At 34.2% G+C, this 20,405-nt stretch overlaps 1 protein-coding gene across 1 annotated transcript in view; it reads right to left on the reverse strand.

The window, feature by feature from the left end:
• Positions 1-3,081: 3,081 nt before the first annotated feature.
• LOC123532632 (cation-dependent mannose-6-phosphate receptor-like) overlaps positions 3,082-20,405 on the reverse strand; it is a 28,719-nt gene continuing 11,395 nt past the window's right edge. The window contains exons 4-7 of the mRNA XM_053517192.1: positions 19,719-19,800; positions 16,797-16,894; positions 15,497-15,623; positions 3,082-10,975 (exon numbers count right to left, since the gene is read on the reverse strand). Coding sequence (XP_053373167.1) covers positions 10,916-10,975; positions 15,497-15,623; positions 16,797-16,894; positions 19,719-19,800 — 367 coding nt within the window. The 3' untranslated portion in view covers positions 3,082-10,915. The remainder of the gene's footprint in view (positions 10,976-15,496; positions 15,624-16,796; positions 16,895-19,718; positions 19,801-20,405) is intronic.

Raw genomic sequence — 20,405 nt, forward strand, 5'->3', positions numbered from 1 at the left:
CCGGTGCATAAGTAAAATAAAATGTGACGATTGTAGGAGATCGAATGTGCAGATGCTCTGTACTTGCATCTTACATACATATAAAATTCGGAAGCGCTTTTTCTAAAGGACGGATGAACATTCCTTCATCTAGAAAATGACTTTACTAAGCAAACCGGTGAGTTTCAATAATTGTGTACATATAAATCTATTACAATAATCTTTGCCACACTTTAGACAAACCTTTCCCTAATTCTAATTTGCTCTAATGACCTTGCCCGTGTCTCAACCTTAAAGATATGGACTTAACTCTTGCCAGTGATATAACTTCTGAGCATGCTTAACATTAAGATGAAAGTTCATTAAATTCGCTTCAATACTTTATGGTCAAGGCAATGCCGCATGATATACATTTAATTGATGCGCATGAAAACAGAAAGTGACCTTGCCTTTGACCTTGAAATTGGAGGTGCAGACGTAATTCTAATGCGCAAAACATCAAATAACGCACAGCATTTGAATTTTCTTTTAGTCTAAGGTCTGTTAAGAATTAAGTCTGAAATAAGAAATACTTATACATGAATGTGTATGAAAACTTAGTGCATATATATGTGACTTTGACCTTGAGGTACAGATCTGACTAGATCTATCATGCGCGACAAACTTCCTAATCATACTTACAATTGTCTTGAATCTATTAAAGATAAAGGCAGAAGATTCTGTCCGAGACGAACTTAAGTACATTGTATATATGGACGTGCATGAAAACAATAAGTGCCCTTGCCTGTGACCTTGAAGTCAGACGTGACTTTGCGCGGGACAAAACTTCTCATCATTGTAAACATTTGTGAGAAGTTTCATCTGAATCCTCTAAATCTTTTAACAGACGCAGTGTTTCAGACGAACTAACGGACAGCGCAATTACTATACAATGTATGCCTTCCTTTGGAGGGGAACGTAAAACAAACATGACTAAGCGGGACAAACGTAAAGAACCTTGCCAGTGACTTATCGACACAACTCCTTTATGGGACACACCAAATTATGCTTAAAAATTGAGTTATGTTTAACTGGAATCATTAAAAAGTTATATCAGAGATAAAATGCATGTATGAATGAACACTTGAGTTTGACCTTGACCTTTGAGGTAATTACATGTCTCATGGATACGACAAACCTTCTCAACATGCTTGACATTTGTATTATGTTACATTGAAATCCCTTGAATGATTTGTTATTTCGGAGGAAGGAAACACTATAAATGAATGTGCAAGACAACAGATGACGGGCAACACTTTTCATCATGTTAAACATTTGCGTATACATGTAGTTTCATGGAAATTCTTTAAACTGACTGCTCAAAAGTAACACCCTCGACAAAAAAATGTGTTTCGGACGGACTAACAAAAGAACGAACTGACAGACATTGTTAGTACTATATACTTCCCTTCGGGGACATGAAAAATAGCTTTATCATGAAATAGGCAAAACTAGTCTTTACATAATTCATGAAAACAGTACACGTGATTCCGACATTACCAGCAGTCCATATTCTTGAACATATACAGATGCATTTCCAATCAATAAGACAACTAGAAGCATTTTTTTCTCTATTTTCGTAACTGTGACATTGACCGGAGTGACCAAAATACAGTCCCAGCCTTTAGTTCAATAACAGCTACAAGTTAAGTTACAACAGGTCTACATGACTAAATATAGAATGGAAACCATTTTCTATTTTAGTAACATTGACCTTGGCCTCGGTCCTTCCGAGTGATCCCAAATACAATCCAATCATTGTATAGGTAAAAGTTATCCACACACCAAGTTTTGTGACAACAGGTGTATCCAAACTAAAGACATATTTCGGAAACCATTTTTCTATTTTTAGTAGTACAAATACAATTCATAGCAAGTTCCTATGGCAACAGAATGTCAGTCCTAACCAAAGCATAAACTGGAAACCACTCCTTAATGAGACCAGTGTTTTTTTCTGTATTTTAGAAACTGTGATCGCTTAGCAGTATAAAAGTAGTGACTGTTAATGGAGGAGGGTTTTGAACTGAAAAGCAGAGAACATGGTACAAATTTAGGCATTATTGTTTTGGACTGAAAAGCAGTGAACATGGTATAAAAGAACTCATTGTTAAGGGAGGAGTGTTTTGGACAGAAAAGGAGAGAACATGGTACAAATGTCAATATTGAGGAAGCATTTTTTATTAACTTAAAGGCAGGTGAGTTCCTTCAAGTCTTACACGCCTGTACAAGCAGAAAAACTTGTAAGATCTAAAAGTACAGGAATTCCTGCCGCAATCAAAATGTAACAAAGCATAAAAATAACAAGTTTTTGTTTTTGTTGGGGTTAAGGTTTAGCAGTAAATCACAAAACAACAGATTTTTTTTAGCAAATGAACAGCATCTTGACACACATCTTATCTGTCCAATATATGTTTTACTGTTCTGTCCCACGGAGTTGGATACTTAAAATATTCTCAATGAGTTGTCCCCCTTTAAATAAGAATGGCATTTGTAAAGAAATAAATGTAAACAATTGTCAAAACGATGTTTTACCTAGTTAGGTAAAGTTTAAACACTCGCACGATATTGCAAATGAATCAAAACGGAGACATGTAACAGCTTTTTAAAGATGGTGAGTTTTTAAAGGCGCTGGACTGTCCAGAAGTGTGGCCCCTTCATGTAGTCCCTTTTCGGAATTCAATACATATATGATTGAATTGACAATGTTTTTGTACAATAATATAAATGTTTTATATGCTGTTATATTTTCATGTAAAACAATGCTTTCTTTCTATGATTTGATGACGTTCGAACATTTTTCTCCGAAACATGGATCTATACCTTAATGCCGCACCTACACAATTATAGGTCATATGGCGACTTTCCAGCTTTGATGGTGGAGGAAGACCCAAGCTGTCCCTCCGTGCATTATTTCATCACGGGCAGGCACCCGTGAAGATCCACCGACCTTCCGTAAGTCATCTGGATGGCTTCCTCACATTAATATTTCAATGCTCAAGTGATTTGAAGTCAGCGACCTTATCCACTCAGTGATGGAGGCCCAAAAACAACAAGTTACAAAGGTGCAGATTAAGTTTTATTATTAAAAATAGTTTTCCTATAAATATGAATAAATTAAAACAAAAATACAAGCACAAAGAAAACATATATTATCACCAATTTAAATATTGGAAATCTTATAACTTATTAATAAAACACTTGCAGGACAAATCTCTTTTAACACACACAATGGTTACAGAAAATTTTACATCTTAAAAGCCTAACAATTTATAAAAGAATGGTCACTCTCCAAGGGGTTGAAGTTGAGTCTGTAAGGTTTAAAATGAAAGAAAACTGTCACAACGTGTCATAAATGGTTCCGTTTTGTGAAGGTCAATTACCAAAATGAAACTATATTTATTATATCATTATCCAACAAAATTATCATGTAAGGTTCATACATTTATCTAAGAAAGTCAGGCGAGATATACGTAACTAATGACATAAGCAGACAAGACAAGACATAGATGCTTATCAAAATCAAAACAGTTTTACTATAGTGTAAAGGCAAAACCCTCCAGGTTAATGTACAAATGCCAAACTCTGAAAAGCTTGAAACATTAATACATTTTATATTTAGTAAAATTTACCAATTTATGAATGATCTTCATTCGAGATTAATGGTATGAAGATCTTTTACATTTATAGTCTACAGAAGCCATTTTAACAGAAATGCCATCTAAAAGTTGTTTAACTGTTTAACTTTTTACCTTTACTTATAATTAATAGCATTTGAACATGGCTTTAGGTCATGTTATACTATGATCCAGCATGGACGAAAGCATGCATGCATACAAAAACAGACAATATAACAATACTATATGACAGCAGTCAAATGGTAATGCCTGAGCCTCTCCTGCCATTACTGATTCAACAGTGCACATTAACATTTGCCAGTAAAGTCAATTTGCCTATTTTAACAGCTTTCAATAATAAAATACAGAAATGTCATGAACTAGCTATAATTCCGAGGACAAACCTAACATTTTTGTATTGAATTATTTCCAGATTTTTTTTAAACATTTACACAAATATATATGCTTCAGATCCTATATGCAGTTACAGGTCAAACTAAAGTTCACAGTATAAATTTTCCTCAAGACTTACATTTATAAAACTGTTACAGTGATATCTCACAGAACCAGCATGTGAGCCATCTGGATGTGTAATGGTGGACAGGTTACTGAAAACTAATTTTTCACTTGCTGTTGCCACAGATGTATAAATAAAGGCTAGATTTTGTTCACATTTCATTATGGGTGTATTTCTGACATATTGATCGGAAAAAATTAGGGAAGTTGCATTTGATGAATGCAATATAAAATGAGAATGTATTACCTCCATTAATATGTGATTTTAATGAAATCTGGTAAAATATGTTAAGATATAGTGCTGTTTTCCAAAATATGAGAAATGCATGCAAGTCTATCGGAAAAATTGTTTTGTGAACTTATGTAAATTGTATGTATCAACTCTAAGAAAGAAATAAATACCAGATCTAGGAAAAAACAAACAAACATCAAACAGATCATATTCAGATCAAAAACGGAGCGTTATCAAAAAACAATAAAAATAAGGAAGCAAGATTACATTCAGAAGTGACAGAAGAAAAACAAAAATCATGTCTGCAAATAACAAAACTTAAATCTACAGATATATAAGAGAAATGGTACCTGACAAATGCAAGCTACTGTATACTAGGTAACTATATAATTTGCAATTTTTTTTGCAAATATCCAAAGATAGACATGTAATTAAAAATAACTCACACAAGTGCAAATTATTTTAAAAACGCTATCATAGCTGTTGCCTAGGAAAAGCAAAGTAAAAGTGAAGCAAACAGTAAATAATCTACAGTAAATTATGTTAACTTATAACAGGCTACGCAATATTGGCTTTCATTTTTGAGAAAATAGTACAACTCAATGCTTTAGAGGAGCCATGCACAGTATTTTGAAGAACAGAAGTACAAATACAGTCGAGACTGCCTTAACGACCCCTGAATTTAGCAACTCATTGTAATTTACTATTAAAAGAGTCTGAATTAAGCAACCCCCTGCCTTAAGCGACAAGCGACTGTAAAAATCAGGCTCCCGAATCGATTGTTAGACCGTTTTCTTTGAATCTGAGATGCTCCCTCACTAGATTCTACACGACAGATATACCATTCGTTATCTCGCGTGAAGTTGTTTGAGGCGAGAACTTATTTGTTTACATATATATAAGTATCAGATATTCATGTACTTTAATTGGAAATATATATGAAACCAGCTTCATCCAGTTAAGTGAAACTGTTCTAAGAGACTCCCTGTCATTTGTGACCTTTTTTGCTGCTTCCCAAAGTCGGTCTCTTGAAACAGTCTCCACTGTAGTCATATTTAAACCTTCAGTAAAAATACCTTTCTTAAACATCTCTGTAATATTTACATTGTTCTAAAGATCACATTTTCTACTAACACTTTCGTGTAAAAACAACACATTAACTCATATTTATTCTTATGGAATGTCTGAAAAATTCTCCCTACACTCTCTCCCCCCATCTTTGACAAATAAAACACTTTTATTATATCAAAACAAAGTATCCTTATTTGTACAGATAATGCCATGTAATATTAGATTGCAAAACAAATTTTACTGAAAAGAAATTTTCCCCTGAAAGAGCAATCTTACCACATGCAATAAAATATCCATGACAATCGACACAATACTGTTCACACATTCAAAGAAACTATGCAATTTCCTCTTCAAAATCTATCTTGAACTTCCATGTTTCATTTTTTAAAAAAAGGAATGTCAAACGTTATTCCTTTGACAGAATAGAATAGAATTCCAAAGAATCAGAATTTTTTGTGAATGATTCATATACACTATTTTTATAAGTTTTTCATATATCCAAACTCAAATATTCAGAAGTATTAGCTTTTTTTTTATAAATAGCCAGCCACACATTGCAAAAAATATGCTATGTGTCACAGAATTGACTCTAATTCAAATACAGCAAGTTTTCAGCCTTACAGTAAAATATCTTATTTCTTTTACTGTGAGTGCACAGACTTTGTCTAGATGACTATAATTATTATTATTATTATAATAACATTACCATAAATCATCAAACACATGTTTACAAAACATGTAACCAGTCTTTCATATATTATACATAACTCTGTATATATGAATTAATAACAAATTTAAATAAATTTAGCACTTAAGAAAATAATGTGATTGAAAAAAATAAAACCGGCAACACTCTTTTCTACCATTAAAAATGTTGCCCCAGTAGACGAAATACATTTAGAATACTATGAATTCGTTTTCAGATAAATTACCGAGGCTCTCAATTTGCCAGCTGTCACTGTTCCTTAAGTTATATCTTGACAAGTAATGTGAAAATAAGGATCAGATAACACCAGGAATTATTGTCTTGAGCTGCTTCCTGATGGAATATTTGTTGCTAATGTCAAATATAATCTTGTGTATTTTGCTCCTGAGACACAAGGTATATTCACTGTATTCTCCTGTATTTAACTACAGTCAAACCTGTGAACAATGACCGCATGAAGGAGAGACAAACAATAATAAACTCTAACATACATCTAGGATGGGTGCACAACACATATTCCAGATATCCGATAACTAATGTAAGAAATTAAAGACACAATTAAATTTTCAAAATCACCCTATGCTACGTATCCTTCCAATGTCTACTGAGTAAGTCACTTTCATCAAAACTGAATTTAAAAACTGGTCTTAAATTTCCTTTTTTCTTATAACTCAACCATAATCTCATACTTTTATGTGCTGAAATTCTTTCAAATACCCTGAGCAGTGTATTTCAAAGCAAGACGAACAGAAATACATGCATTTTAAAACAGCCCAAAGCATAAATCAAATGTACACATGTATAATGTTAATTATGTCAAAAGAGATTGCTTTTTACGCAAAAAACAAAACAGAACGATTTATACAATCAGATCCAGAGCAAAAACAGAGATGTTGTTATGGAAATAAATCCATCAGTTTTGAAAAACAGTCTTAATTGTACACCTAAAATGAGACTTCACTGTAATAAGCTTATTAGCCTACAGATCTAACAGGTTCACAGAGGACAACTTCTAAAGGCCTCCTACAATGCTTGATAAGAAGTGCCTTATTGAGTTTTTCTGTGTAACATATAGCACATAAATCAATACAGCATATTATTACATACTCGTTTCTATTTCCCGTTAAGTTACACTGGTACCAGAAAAGTCAATATTTTTCCATACACTGACGCCTGAATTTCATATCGGGTGCGTGACGTAATTCAGTGTGTGTTGTTGCACTATTTTTTCTATTTAGTTCAGTATTGTCAATCCTATTCAACATATATATGATACTTACATAATATTTTATACATGTAGATGCGTATGTAATAAAAAGGTTATCTTTGCATCATGAAATATGTAATCATTCTTCAGCTCCTAAAGTCGCGCAATATTTCCGCTGAAGAACTTGCATATTTCCCGATACAAAGCTAATAACCTATAACTATTAAACTGTGTTAACTGCTCATTCAAGACTGATAAATTTAACAGAAACAGTCGAAAATAGTAAGATACTATTGATACAGTCTGGTAGCATCAGATAATAAGACACAATTTTACTTAACTGAATCTACAAGACCCTTTGGTAGCACAGAAAACAACCATTTAAAGATTGGCAGACCTGGTTTGAACCAGTCAGTCATGAAATGTATAACAATTAGACATTAATCAAAAAACAATCTTTCAACATTCACAGTATTTCTGAATGCAAATCAAGAGAGTAACAGAGGTTTTTTTACAGTCATTATGTAAGACCTTACAATAAATAGTAACAAAATTGTCTTTTCAGCCATTGCAGCAGCCACTGAGGGACTGATAATTGTGCAGTATACCTCACACACTATAACTATAATGTTGCCGGTTAACAAAAAAGCCGGCTAGTTCTAAAAATGTCATATAAATAAGGTAAATGTGACTGGTAAGAAGATGGTACATTTATTTTCAAATGGCTTGAACTACAGATGAATGAATCAATGAAATTGATACATAAAAATTTGTAGAAAACAAGAAAAATGAAGATATGATCTAAAAAAAATGATTTGCTATGATAAACATAATGCACAGGTATACAATAAAAGTTAAACATTCAACATAATAACACTTTCTGGCCATTATGTTTGATTCACCTTTTCTGTACCAAAAATTTTCCTTTAATTTCTCTTTTATATATTAAAAATCCGGCAATACCATAGACATTTTAGATATTTCCAAATAACTCAGAGGATAGCAACAGGAACTCTTCAAATTTCAAAATATTTTAATAAGTTTTGACTTTATTGACAAAAACAACTTTGATAGGGTATTTCTATTGTATTCAAGTCTTTTAGTCTTAATATTTTTTTACACCATTTTTGTTGCTGGATTGGAATGAAACGGTACATACATCATCATGAAATTTTTATTAAAAAAAAGTCTGGCCTAAAATCACCTATGTAAATTAAAGAGTTTTGCTCAGGAAACTAAAATGTTTAAAAATATCTTCAAATTGGAACAGTTGGTACTAACAACCCTTACGACCTGCAGAATGATGTTTACCTAATATTTGGATCTTGCAGTCTGACCATGGTCTGCACTGTTCGCCATTCGGTCAGTATCTTTTTGGTAAGCACCCCTTTTAACAGTTAATGGTACTGTCCAAATTGAAGGGTGGTAAAGTTCATTATAGAAATTTAGTAGGGTAAGGATTAACAAGAGCTGTCTCCATAGGATGACACATGCCCCCGATGGCACTTTGAATGAATAGTTATGGCCGATGTTAGAGTTTAGGACCTTTGACCTACGGAGCTGGGTCTTGCGCGCGACACGTCGTCTTACTGTTTCACACATTCATGCATAGTTATTTTAAAATCCATGCATGAATGACAATGATATGGACCGGACACGCCCATCAATGCACTATCATGAAAAATGACCTTTAATGTCTAAGTGTGACCTTGACCTTTGAGCTACGGACATGGGTCTTGCGCGCGACACGTCGTCTAACTGTGGTACACATTCATGCCAAGTTATTTGAAAATCCATCCATCGATGACAAAGATATGGATCGGACACGCCCATCAATGCACTATCCTTTAACGTCTAAGTGTGACCTTGACCTTTGAGCTACGGACCTGGGTCTTGCGCGCGACACGTCGTCTTACTGTGGTACACATTCATGCCAAGTTATTTGAAAATCCATCCATCGATGACAAAGATATGGACCGGACACGCCCATCAATGCATTATCCTTTAATGTCTAAGTGTGACCTTGACCTTTGAGCTACGGGCCTGGGTCTTGCGCGCGACACGTCGTCTTACTGTGGTACACATTCATGCCAAGCTATTTGAAAATCCATCCATCGATGACAAAGATATGGACCGGACACGAAAATTGCGGACAGACTGACAGACCGACAGACGGTTCAAAAACTATATGCCTCCCTTCGGGGGCATAAAAACCGTTTTATGGATCGGGTGGATCAAACAGTCATTTCATAATGGCCCTCACACTCAAGTCCCAATTAAATAAAACAATAACATAATCTAAATAACCAAATATATCATATACATGTACTTAAAGAAATATTCCTGAACATACTGAAAGGAAAAACAGATGTGCGAGATTCAATAATATCTAAGTTTCACTGAATTTTAACATTTTTTTCGAAGTTGTCAGAGTACCTTTAATACAACAGTTGGATTAGATTTACTTCCTTTGTACAGTAGTGCTTAAAGGTCCAATACTAAGGAAAGTGAACATTTTAATTTCTTTTAAAAAGCACAGAAACTATTTCATTTTATTGGAAAATGAAAGTTGGTAATGTAGAAATTTGAAATAAATCGCAGTATATGTACAATTATTTTTCTATGAAGTATGAAGAAAGTTAAAAAGACCTGGGGGGTCATTCTGTCGATTCATTGAAATTTCAACATAATACACATACATTTCTTTGAGTTCCAAAGACCTGTAAATTTTGACCTGCCAATCTTCATTATTTAGTGTCTTGCAGAAGTCTATGCACTGGCTATGAAAAAAATTGCCAACTCACTTTCCCTTAGTAATGGACCTTTAACTTAAAAAAAAAAATCAAAATAAAACACCAAGTAATCACACTAACAACAAGGCACTTAATAAACTGTGTCATAAAATCCTCCAAAATCAGAAATTATCATGATGGAAACTGCTATTATTTTGATATAAATTATCCCAATTTTTAAAACTAATCACCATGAAGAATGCTATTACTGTTATAATAAATATAAATACTCCTATACTGTTTAAATTATCACACTAGATAGTTATGTTAAAAATAGTCCTATTTCTTTAACAAGTTTGACATAGTTCGAAAATAGTCTGCCATCTAAAATAATTCCAATAATTTAAAGTTTTGGCCTCAAAAAATGTCAAAGAAAGAACATTACCACTTGCTTTTTTCAAGGCTGTGCTCAGACACCCAAGTTTGTCATGCTTACCCTCATAACTGTTTTAAACTAACAAATTAAGAGAAGCAATATGGCCTGAAGATACAAACCATTTGCTAAATTTAGTTTGGTATGATATAATGGTAATTGCTGGCTGATCCCTTGCATAAATTTGGTGTAAACACAATGCTGTCATTTCTTCTTTTTCTTTCCTTACAAGTTATTGCAGTACAGCATTCAATCCTCAATGAGCCAACAAAATGTGCAAAATATGAAAATAAAATACTGGGAATGGAACTGATGTATAAGATGAAAAAGTTCTACAATGGACCCTCACTTTGTCATACCACTGTAAGAGAAAAGCACTTCGGTATTCAGATCTGAGAATATGAGGATTCTGTTTTACAACCTCGGCATGTAAACATAACTCCGTCCTGAAAAATAAAAATTTTACGGTGAAACATTTAACGGAAACCTGGAATAAAAATTAGAGATATCACTGAAAGTTACTAATACCCCCAGATGTTGTTTTAATACTAGAACTGCTTTTGAGAAAAGGGCATGTCTCCCACAACTGCCTAATCATCTACATAGCAAGTCAATCTTTATATACTGTTTACTCACTACATATACGTCTGAAGAGTAAAAAGGCTTATTTTGGGTAATTCGAGGGCCATAATTCTGAAGTGCCTGGACTGATTTGGCTAGTTATCAAACCTGGCTGAGGTCTTATGGTCAAACACATTTTGTTTAAGTTTGGTGAAGATCGGATGAGAAATGTTCAACTTTAAGAGTGCGGACATGAGTAAAAAGGCCGATTTTTGGTAATTCAAGGGTCATAACTCCGAAGTACCTTAACCTACTTGGCTAGTTATCAAACTTGGCTGAGGTCTTATGGTCAAACACATTTTGTTTAAGTTTGGTGAAGATTGGATGAGAAATGTTCGACTTAGAGTGCAGACAAGATTTGTGACAGACAGACACACAGACTGGAGTAAATCAATATGTCTCCCACACCACTGTGTGGTGGGAGACTTAACTAGGAAAGATGTGATCATAACCTTTGACCTCCAAGTGTGATCTTGAACTCAAACTATGTGAGCTTTGTCATTTGGTCCCCATACTGTAAACAATGAAGTAAACAATTTTTATTTTTTAAAATTCCTTCCAGCAGTTCATAAGATAAGGAGTGTGTACAAAATAGAGCAATTTGACCAATTGCCTAAATGACCTTGACCTTTGACATATATGTGTAGTAACTTGAAAATCCATTTAACAGTTCAGGGAAATGCCTTCTGAAAAGGGATTACTGACAGACAAACAGATACAAGTGACTCCAGTATATGTCTGGGCATATATTTAATTTTGATACAGATGAGTAAGTGAACTAATATGACAAATACAAACTGATGTCAATGTCTTCTTCAATATATCATTGCAGATTTTAGACAATGACAAGAGGGCAATGACAGCCATAGATCGCTCACCTGAGTTAGACTGCTTGCTTGGACACTTTTGATAGATGGTTATACATAGAAAATGTCTATGAAATTATTTTGAAATATCATCAATTCTTTCTAACAATAATATGTTAGAAGTTTCAACTAAATAAATACAGATACTTTATATGTGTGTGTATGTGTTGGAGGGAAATGACGACACAGAATTTTTAGAGACCACAACAGACAATACCAAACAAGACTTTCAAAGTTTCGACTACATGCATATGGGGAAATAAGACTACACCCCCTGGCAGCCATGTTTTTTTGACAAAACAGACTAATTTGTACAATCATCTACACTCCTTATAAGAGGTCACAAAAAACATTTGCATAAAACATTTTGAAACTAGAGCTGCTTTTGAGAAAAGTGCATGTCTCCCACAACTGCAAAATCATCTGAAAAGTAGTATATGAGTCAACCATGCACCAAGAACTCAACTGCCAAATCATCTGACATGACTAAATCTTGGGGCATAAATGACCCAAATACTACTATTCACATTAGTGTTATATAGGTCCTTTATGTCCCCAAGACCTGAGCGTTTTCAGCAATTCAAGGGCTATAATTCCGAAGTGCCTGGGCCGATTTGGCTAATTATCGAATTTGTCCGAGGACTTATTGGCAAAAACATTTTGTTCAAGTTTGGTGAAGATCAGATAAGAAATGTTTGACATAGTGTGGCGACAAGACAGACAAAGAGGAGTAAATCAATATGTCTCCCACCACAAAGTTTTTACTATAAACATAAAAAAAATTATATGTAAAAGTGACTACACCCCTTCATGACCATTTTTTTTTATGAATCAGAATAATTTTAACAATCTACATAAAGAGTAACCTAACCAAAAGACCATTTGTGTAAAACTAGTTTAAAACTGGGCCCAGCTGTTTCTGACAAGAAGATTTTAAAGTTTCAAATATATACATGTATATGGAACAAGGGTTTTTGTTATAGAACTGCACATATGATTAAAATATCATGACACTAGCTGTATTACCATCTCATGATGGTGAACAATTGTGCCAAGTTACATAACAAGAGCTGTCCGTAAGACAGCGCGCCCCACTATTTGGCGTTTGACAGTAAAATGAATATATGTCTCAATGAGAGACCTATACTTTAAAAGGAAGATACACCATACACCAAGGGGCATAATTCTGTAACACAAACTAGAGTTACTGGGATTGTTACCACACATGCAGATGATGATGGTAAAAATATGTTTTGAGTTTCAATTCATTGTCTTATATTTAAGTATGAAAGAGGCATTATTTGGTCAAAAATACAAATCAGAGTTATGGGGATTGTTACGACACATGCAGATGATGATGATAAAAATACATTTTCAGTTTAAAGTCTTTATCTTATATTGTATTAAAGTTACATCCAGAAAGCGAAGATAGCCAAAAAACTTTAAGTATGAAAGGGGCATAATTCTATCAAAAATACAATTAGAGTTTTGGGAATTGTAACCACACATGCAGATGATGATTATAAAGAAATAGTTTTAATTTCAAGTCATTATCTTTTAAAGTACCAAGGATATGTCTATAAATGAAGCTTTCGGAAAAAATTAACATGAAAATAATTCCAAGTATAACAACTTTGTGACCTTGACTTTAAGTAAAATGGGCCCAGCCCCTGCACATATTTTGTTTGTATGCTGGACAATGTTTATGTGAACTTAAAGTAAGATTATAAGCAATAGTAACAAAAAGATATAACTGAATAACAAAGGTTGCCAAAAAACTTGAACCTTAAAAATAACCTCAGTATAACACCTTGGTGACCTTGACCTTGGGTATAATGGGCCCAGCCCCTGCATATACTTTGTTTGTATGCTGGACAATGTCTATGTGAGCATACAGTAAGATATAAGCAATAGTAACAACGATATTACAGAACAAGAAACGTGGCAATGCCACGAAACCAGGTTTTCAACACTTTTCATAAGAATAAAGAAGTATACTGAATCACAGTGCACCACTTTAAAGCACAACCCTAACCCTAACCCTAAACCCTAACCCTAACCTAACCTAACCCTAACCCTATTTATAGTAACAATGACCTTGACCTTGATCCCAGAAACCCCAAAATCAATCCCAAGCTACAACTTTATATAAGTTTTCTATACACCAAGTTTCATCATGATAGCTCATTTCTAAATTAAGTTATTGACCGGAAACCCTTTTTCTATTTTAAGTAACAGTGACCTTGACCTTGACCCCAGAAACCCCAAAATCAATCCCAGCCTTTGTCTTGATATAAGCTACATACATACCAAGTTTTATTCAAATATCTTTACCGAAACAAAAGTTATTGACCGGAAACACCAGTTTGACGCCGCGCCCATCCGCCCGCCCGACCAACGACATACCCCAATCTAATAACTCAGGTTTTCAACGAAAACCTGGTTAAGTTGAAAACCTGGTTAAAAACAAAGGTTGCCAAAAAACTTTAACCTTAAAAATAACCTAAGTATAACACCTTGGTGACCTTGACCTTGGGTATAATGTGCCCAGCCCCTGCACATACTTTGTTTTTATGCTGGACAATGTTTATGTGAAGTTAAATTAAAATATAAGCAATAGTAACAAAGATATGACAGAAAAACAAAGGTTGCCAAAAAACTTTAACCTTAAAAATAACCTAAGAATAACACCTTGGAGACCCTGACCTTGGGTATAATGGGCCCAGCCCCTGCATATACATTGTTTATATGCTGGACAGTGTTTATGTGAAGTTACAGTAAGATATAAGCAATAGTAACAAAGATATGACACAAAAACAAAGGTTGCCGAAAAACTTTAACCAAGAAAGGTCACACCGACGCCGGGGCGAGTAGAATAGCCCCCCTATTCTCCGAATAGTGGAGCTAAAAATCCCAACATGCATGAAGAAGAAAAGCTCCGGACAAAGTCATTCTTGAATTTGACATTTAACCTCTAAAGTGACCTTAGACCTAGGGACATAGTTTTTGCTCATGACACTCCGTCTTATGATGGTGAATACTTGTGCCAAGTTACATCGAAATCCCTCCATGCATGAAGAAGAAATGCTCTGGACAAGTTTGTGGATGCTGCCCGCCCGCCAAGGGCATTCCCATAACACATCCTGTCTTTCAGATGGATCTATAAAAATGAACACACCCCATGATGGCCACGCTTTTTTGATGAATAGAAATAATTTGGTAGAGGGTCACTCAAGGACAATTTGTGTATGGAATTATTTTAAAATCCTGCCGGTAGTTTCATACAAGATGATTTTCAACGCCTCGGGTGGATAGATGACAGGCAACAGATGGTGAATGATCACAACAGCTTACCCAAGAGCAATCTACGCTTGAGTGAAAAGTAAACACCCTTCAATATTGCAATATTGTTTTCTTTTGTAATTCTAATAAATTTGTTGATTAATCTAAAATACTGTTGTTTTTTTTTATTTATTTTACCTTGATATAGCCTGGAAGTGAGGTCCAGAAGTCATAGTTTGGTATCAGCTCTGTCCCAGTGGCTCCACGAGCAGACTTCAGAAATAATATGCCAGCGATAAAGTAAATAGCCAAAAAGACAAAGAATCTGAAGAAAAGAAAACATCACATGACAGAAAATGTAAACTTCAGATCAGACATTTTCTTACATACCATAAAATTCGCTGATAAACTGTTCCTTTGAGCACAAACAATGGGTTACTTCAAATCATGCCGCTAAGGCAAACAAATGAGCAAAATGATTTTAACACTGCTGGATGTATGTGGTAAGTTAGAGCCTGGCTATAAATATCTCACCTCAACTGACTCTGACCAGTCAGAGGAGAAAGCCTAGGTCTTCCATCCAGCATGTTCATGCATTTTATTGATAAAGTGGGTCTGGTCTAGTAAAATAATCCCATTCTGAATTGCATAATTATACCAGTAGTATGTTGTTGTTTTTTTTCCAACTTTAGCTCTAAAATTCTTAATTCTACTAAAAAGATACCAAGTGTAAAGTGAAAATTCTCCCATGTAAAGCAAAGACCACTTAGTGCCTTAGTTTAGAATACTCTAGGGGACTAACGTGCACAACTCTTTTTTATTATATTCATTTATATGGTATTAAGATAGTGGTATATATAGAGGATATTTGTTTGTTTTGAGTGAATATGGAATATATCTCACTGAGAAGTGAGAAATTTTCAAATATTTTCACGAGAGCGTAGCGCGAGTGAAAATGTGAACATTTTCTCACTTCGAGGTGAGATATATTCCATATTCACTCAAAACAAACAAATTTTCTTTTTATTTTATGCTCAATTACGTTGAGATGTGCATTTTGCAACTATTTTTAATCTCAGCACGGGAAATGGATGCGCATAAACAGACATGACGTCAGACGTGCTATGACGTTATAAAGACGAATACAATATAAAGTTCCATTTAATTTTATTTTTTGCTGCATAACGTTATAAAATTCTCTTTAAGTAAAATAATTTGAATCGAGAAATTTACTATAAAGAACAAAGTGCGACTACAATTTTCATCCTGTTGTAAGCAAATAATTTAAAATTCATACACAATGTAATGAGGGGGGCGGAGCTATATCTCTCACAGTGTGAAAATATAAATTTCATATTTTCACAGTGTGAGTGATGAGATATGAAAATATTTAACTGATAGAATACAGTATTTCATTAGTTAGCATAGAATAAATTCCAAATATTTGCAACTCCTTTCCTCAGCTGTTGGACCCATTCCCAATTGAGTAAAAACTCACATTATGAGCAGTACAGAACCGGTGCTGATCTTCTTATTGCTGGGAGTATTTCCTCCTGAGCTGCCTAAACATGCATACTGTGTTCGTAACTCAAAATTCTGCAAGTAAAAATAATTATAGCAAAAACCATATTTTAACAATATTTATACACAATGGGCAGTTAGTCAGTTACATGTCAGACCCTGGTGAAATTATTCCAGATGACGTATAAATGCCAGAGTGTATCAATGGGGTTCGAACACTGTCTTGCTATAAATTATTTCGATTCTAATATACCTTTTATTGTAAAATTTAGATAATGTAAATTGGTGCATGTATGGCGCCATATGGTAGGTTGTCACACTCCTTTGTTTATACATGCCAGGACTGGAAATGGTAATACATCTTGCGGAATAGTTCCATTAGATTGCAAAGGATGGCAAATTATTCTGCACTGCATATATGTGTGTAAATTAATTAGGACAGTTCTGCTATGTGACATTTGCTTTAAACAAGTTTAATAAGTTTGAAAGCACTATTTCTCAATGCGTACATGTCGCTAAATATCACATCAACATAATATCATTATGATGACTAGAGATGCTTTTGAGATAAGCGCATGTCTCCCACAACTGCCTTATCATGTAAATAGTAAGTCAGTCTTTATATACTGTTTACTTAGAGCACAAGTGCATGCTTTTAAAAGTAGTATAGGCGCCGGTTTGAGGTAAAAAATGCGCATGAAATCTTAGCATTTTTTTGGCCATAATTCCAAAGTGCCTGGGCCGATTTGACTAGTTATCGAACTTAGCAGAGCACTTATTGGCAAACAAATTTTGTTCAAGTTTGGTGAAGATCGGATGAGAAATGTTTGACTTAGAGTGCGGACAAGCTTTGTGACAGACACACACACACACTGGAGTAAATCAATATTAGAAAGTGGAATAATTATCCGATAATTTCTGCACATGTGCAGCTAACTCTAACCTTCAATGAGAAATAATTATGACTGCTCCAGATTTATTTATCTATTTGGGTTTTACGGCGCACCAACACAGTATAGGTTATATGGCGCCAAATAGGACTACAAATTTTGGTTCCACATCTCATTTACATCAAAATAAAAATGAGGTATGGAATCAAAATTTGCACACCTGCTGGAATCACAGAGTTACAGCAAAACCAATTGTGAAGACCCTATTAGTCGCCTCTTACGATCATGCAAGGGTAAGGCAGTGGTTGCAATTCTTTTCATACACAGATCATCCCAGAACCACATGGGGCGACTGCTCCAGATTTCTTCTTCTTTGTTTGCTTATGTGTGTGGGGTGGAGGCGCGGGATAATTCATAGAATTTAACTGCTCCAGATTTCTTCTTGAAGTTCTTTGTTTGCTTATGTGTGTAGGGTGGAGGCGGGGGATAATTCATAGAATTTAAACTGCATTTTAAAACAATAGCTTCCGTAAGACAACACGCTCCACTATTTGGTGATTTGATAATAAAATGAATTTATGTCTCATTAAGAGACCTGTACTTTAAAAGGAAGATACACTAAAATATAACAAGAGCTGCCCGTAAGACAGTGCGCTCCAGATTTCTTCTTGAAGTTCTTTGTTTGCTTATGTGTGTAGGGTGGAGGCGGGGGAAAATTCATAGAATTTAAACTGCATTTTAAAACAATAGCTTCCGTAAGACAACACGCTCCACTATTTGGTGATTTGACAGTAAAATGAATATATGTCTCAATAAGAGACCTCTACTTTAAAAGGAAGATATACCAATATGCATAATTCTGGCAAGAACACAAATTAGAGTTATTTGGATTGTTACCACACGTGCAGTTGATGGTGGTAAAGATATGTTTTGAGTTTCAAGTCATTATCTTATATAGTACCAAAGTTATGTCAATAAAATGAAGTTTGTTAAAAAATTTAAGTATGAAAGGGGCATAATTTGGTCAAAAATACAAATCCAGAGTTTTGAGGATTGTTACCACACATGCAGATGATGATGATACAGATACATCTTAGGTTTCAAGTCCTTATCTTATACTGCATTAAAATTATATCCAGAAAGCAAAGATTGCAAAAAACTATAAGTACAAAAGGGGCATAATTCTGTCAAAAATACAATTAGAGTTATGGGGTTTGTAACCACACATGCAGATGATGATTATATAGAAATATTTTTAATTTTAAGTTATTATTTTTTAAAGTACCAAAGACATGTCTATAAACGAAGCTTTTGAAAACATTCAAAATGAAAATAATTCCAAGTATAACAACTGTGACCATGACCTTGGGTATAATGGGCCCAGCCCCTGCAAATACTTTGTCTGTATGCTGGACAATGTTTATGTAAACTTACAGTTAGATATAAGCAATAGTAACAAAGATATGACAGAAAAACAAAGGTTGCCGAAAAACTTTAACCCTAAAAATAACCTAAATGTAACACCTTGGTGACCTTGACCTTGGGTATAATGGGCCCAGCCCCTGCACATACTTTGTTTCTATGCTAGACAATGTTTATGTGAACTTACAGTAAGATATAAGCAACAGTAAAAAAGATATGACAGAAAAACAAAGGTTGTCGAAAAACTTTAACCAAGAAAGCTCACCCAGACACTGACACCAACCCCTGGGCGAGTAGAATAACACCTCTATTCTCAGAATAGTGGAGCTAAAATTAGGTCTTTGCATTTAACTAGGAAATTCAACTAAATTAATGTAAAATTATGGTGCTTATGAACTTCACATAACTTTCTTTAGGAAAGCTCCATTTAGAAAAGTTGACAACACATGAACAAATATGTTTTTGTCCTAACTAAAATATCCAAAGATAGAGAGCTATTTGTACATATAAATGAAAAAGGGGGAGAAATACAGTCATCGTACTATACTTTTTTTTCGTTGTCAAAAATATATAAAAGATAAACATACATATGTGTTTGTAGGATTTTCATTTACTGATGTCAGTTTTCCTGTTGTACTTCTATCACATTTGATGCTGAATATTGATATTCTGAAATTCAAAATTTGATTTTATATCAATATTTTCTTACAAATGGTAGATAAAAATGAAAATTCTTCATTTTGCTGGGATTTTTTTCACATTTAGGGATGGTACTATTTTTAGTATCTACCAATATACCAAGTTTAGAGTCAATACCTTGTGTGGTTATTAAATTATACTCTGGACACAGAATATAACAGACGAACAACAGAAACACACACCTTCACATAATACTTCTGCTTTTTTTTCAAAATGAGCATATAAAAAAATTGTGTTAAATCATGGCTGTGAGGAAGATATGAAGAAAACACTAGATGTTTCTTTAACACTATTACTAGCAGCACATATGGCACTCAATGGTTTTGGGGATGACATTATGTAGACCTGGATGTTGATAGCACTGATGTTTTGTTTGTGCAAAACAGCAGAAATTTAAACAATTTAAACTAAAGCTGTCACAAGAGTGATGAGTTATACCCCACAATACAGCCTTGTCACAGAAGTAAGCCAATGTCAAACTTGAACCTCAAAATCAATAGGGGTCTACTGACCTATCAACTTTCATGATCCTAGGCGAAAGCATTCTCAAGTTACATTGTATCGTCCGGAACTGG

Source organism: Mercenaria mercenaria, chromosome 11, assembly GCF_021730395.1.
Source record: "Mercenaria mercenaria strain notata chromosome 11, MADL_Memer_1, whole genome shotgun sequence".
In the NCBI taxonomy this organism is placed as follows: Eukaryota; Metazoa; Mollusca; class Bivalvia; order Venerida; family Veneridae; genus Mercenaria; species Mercenaria mercenaria.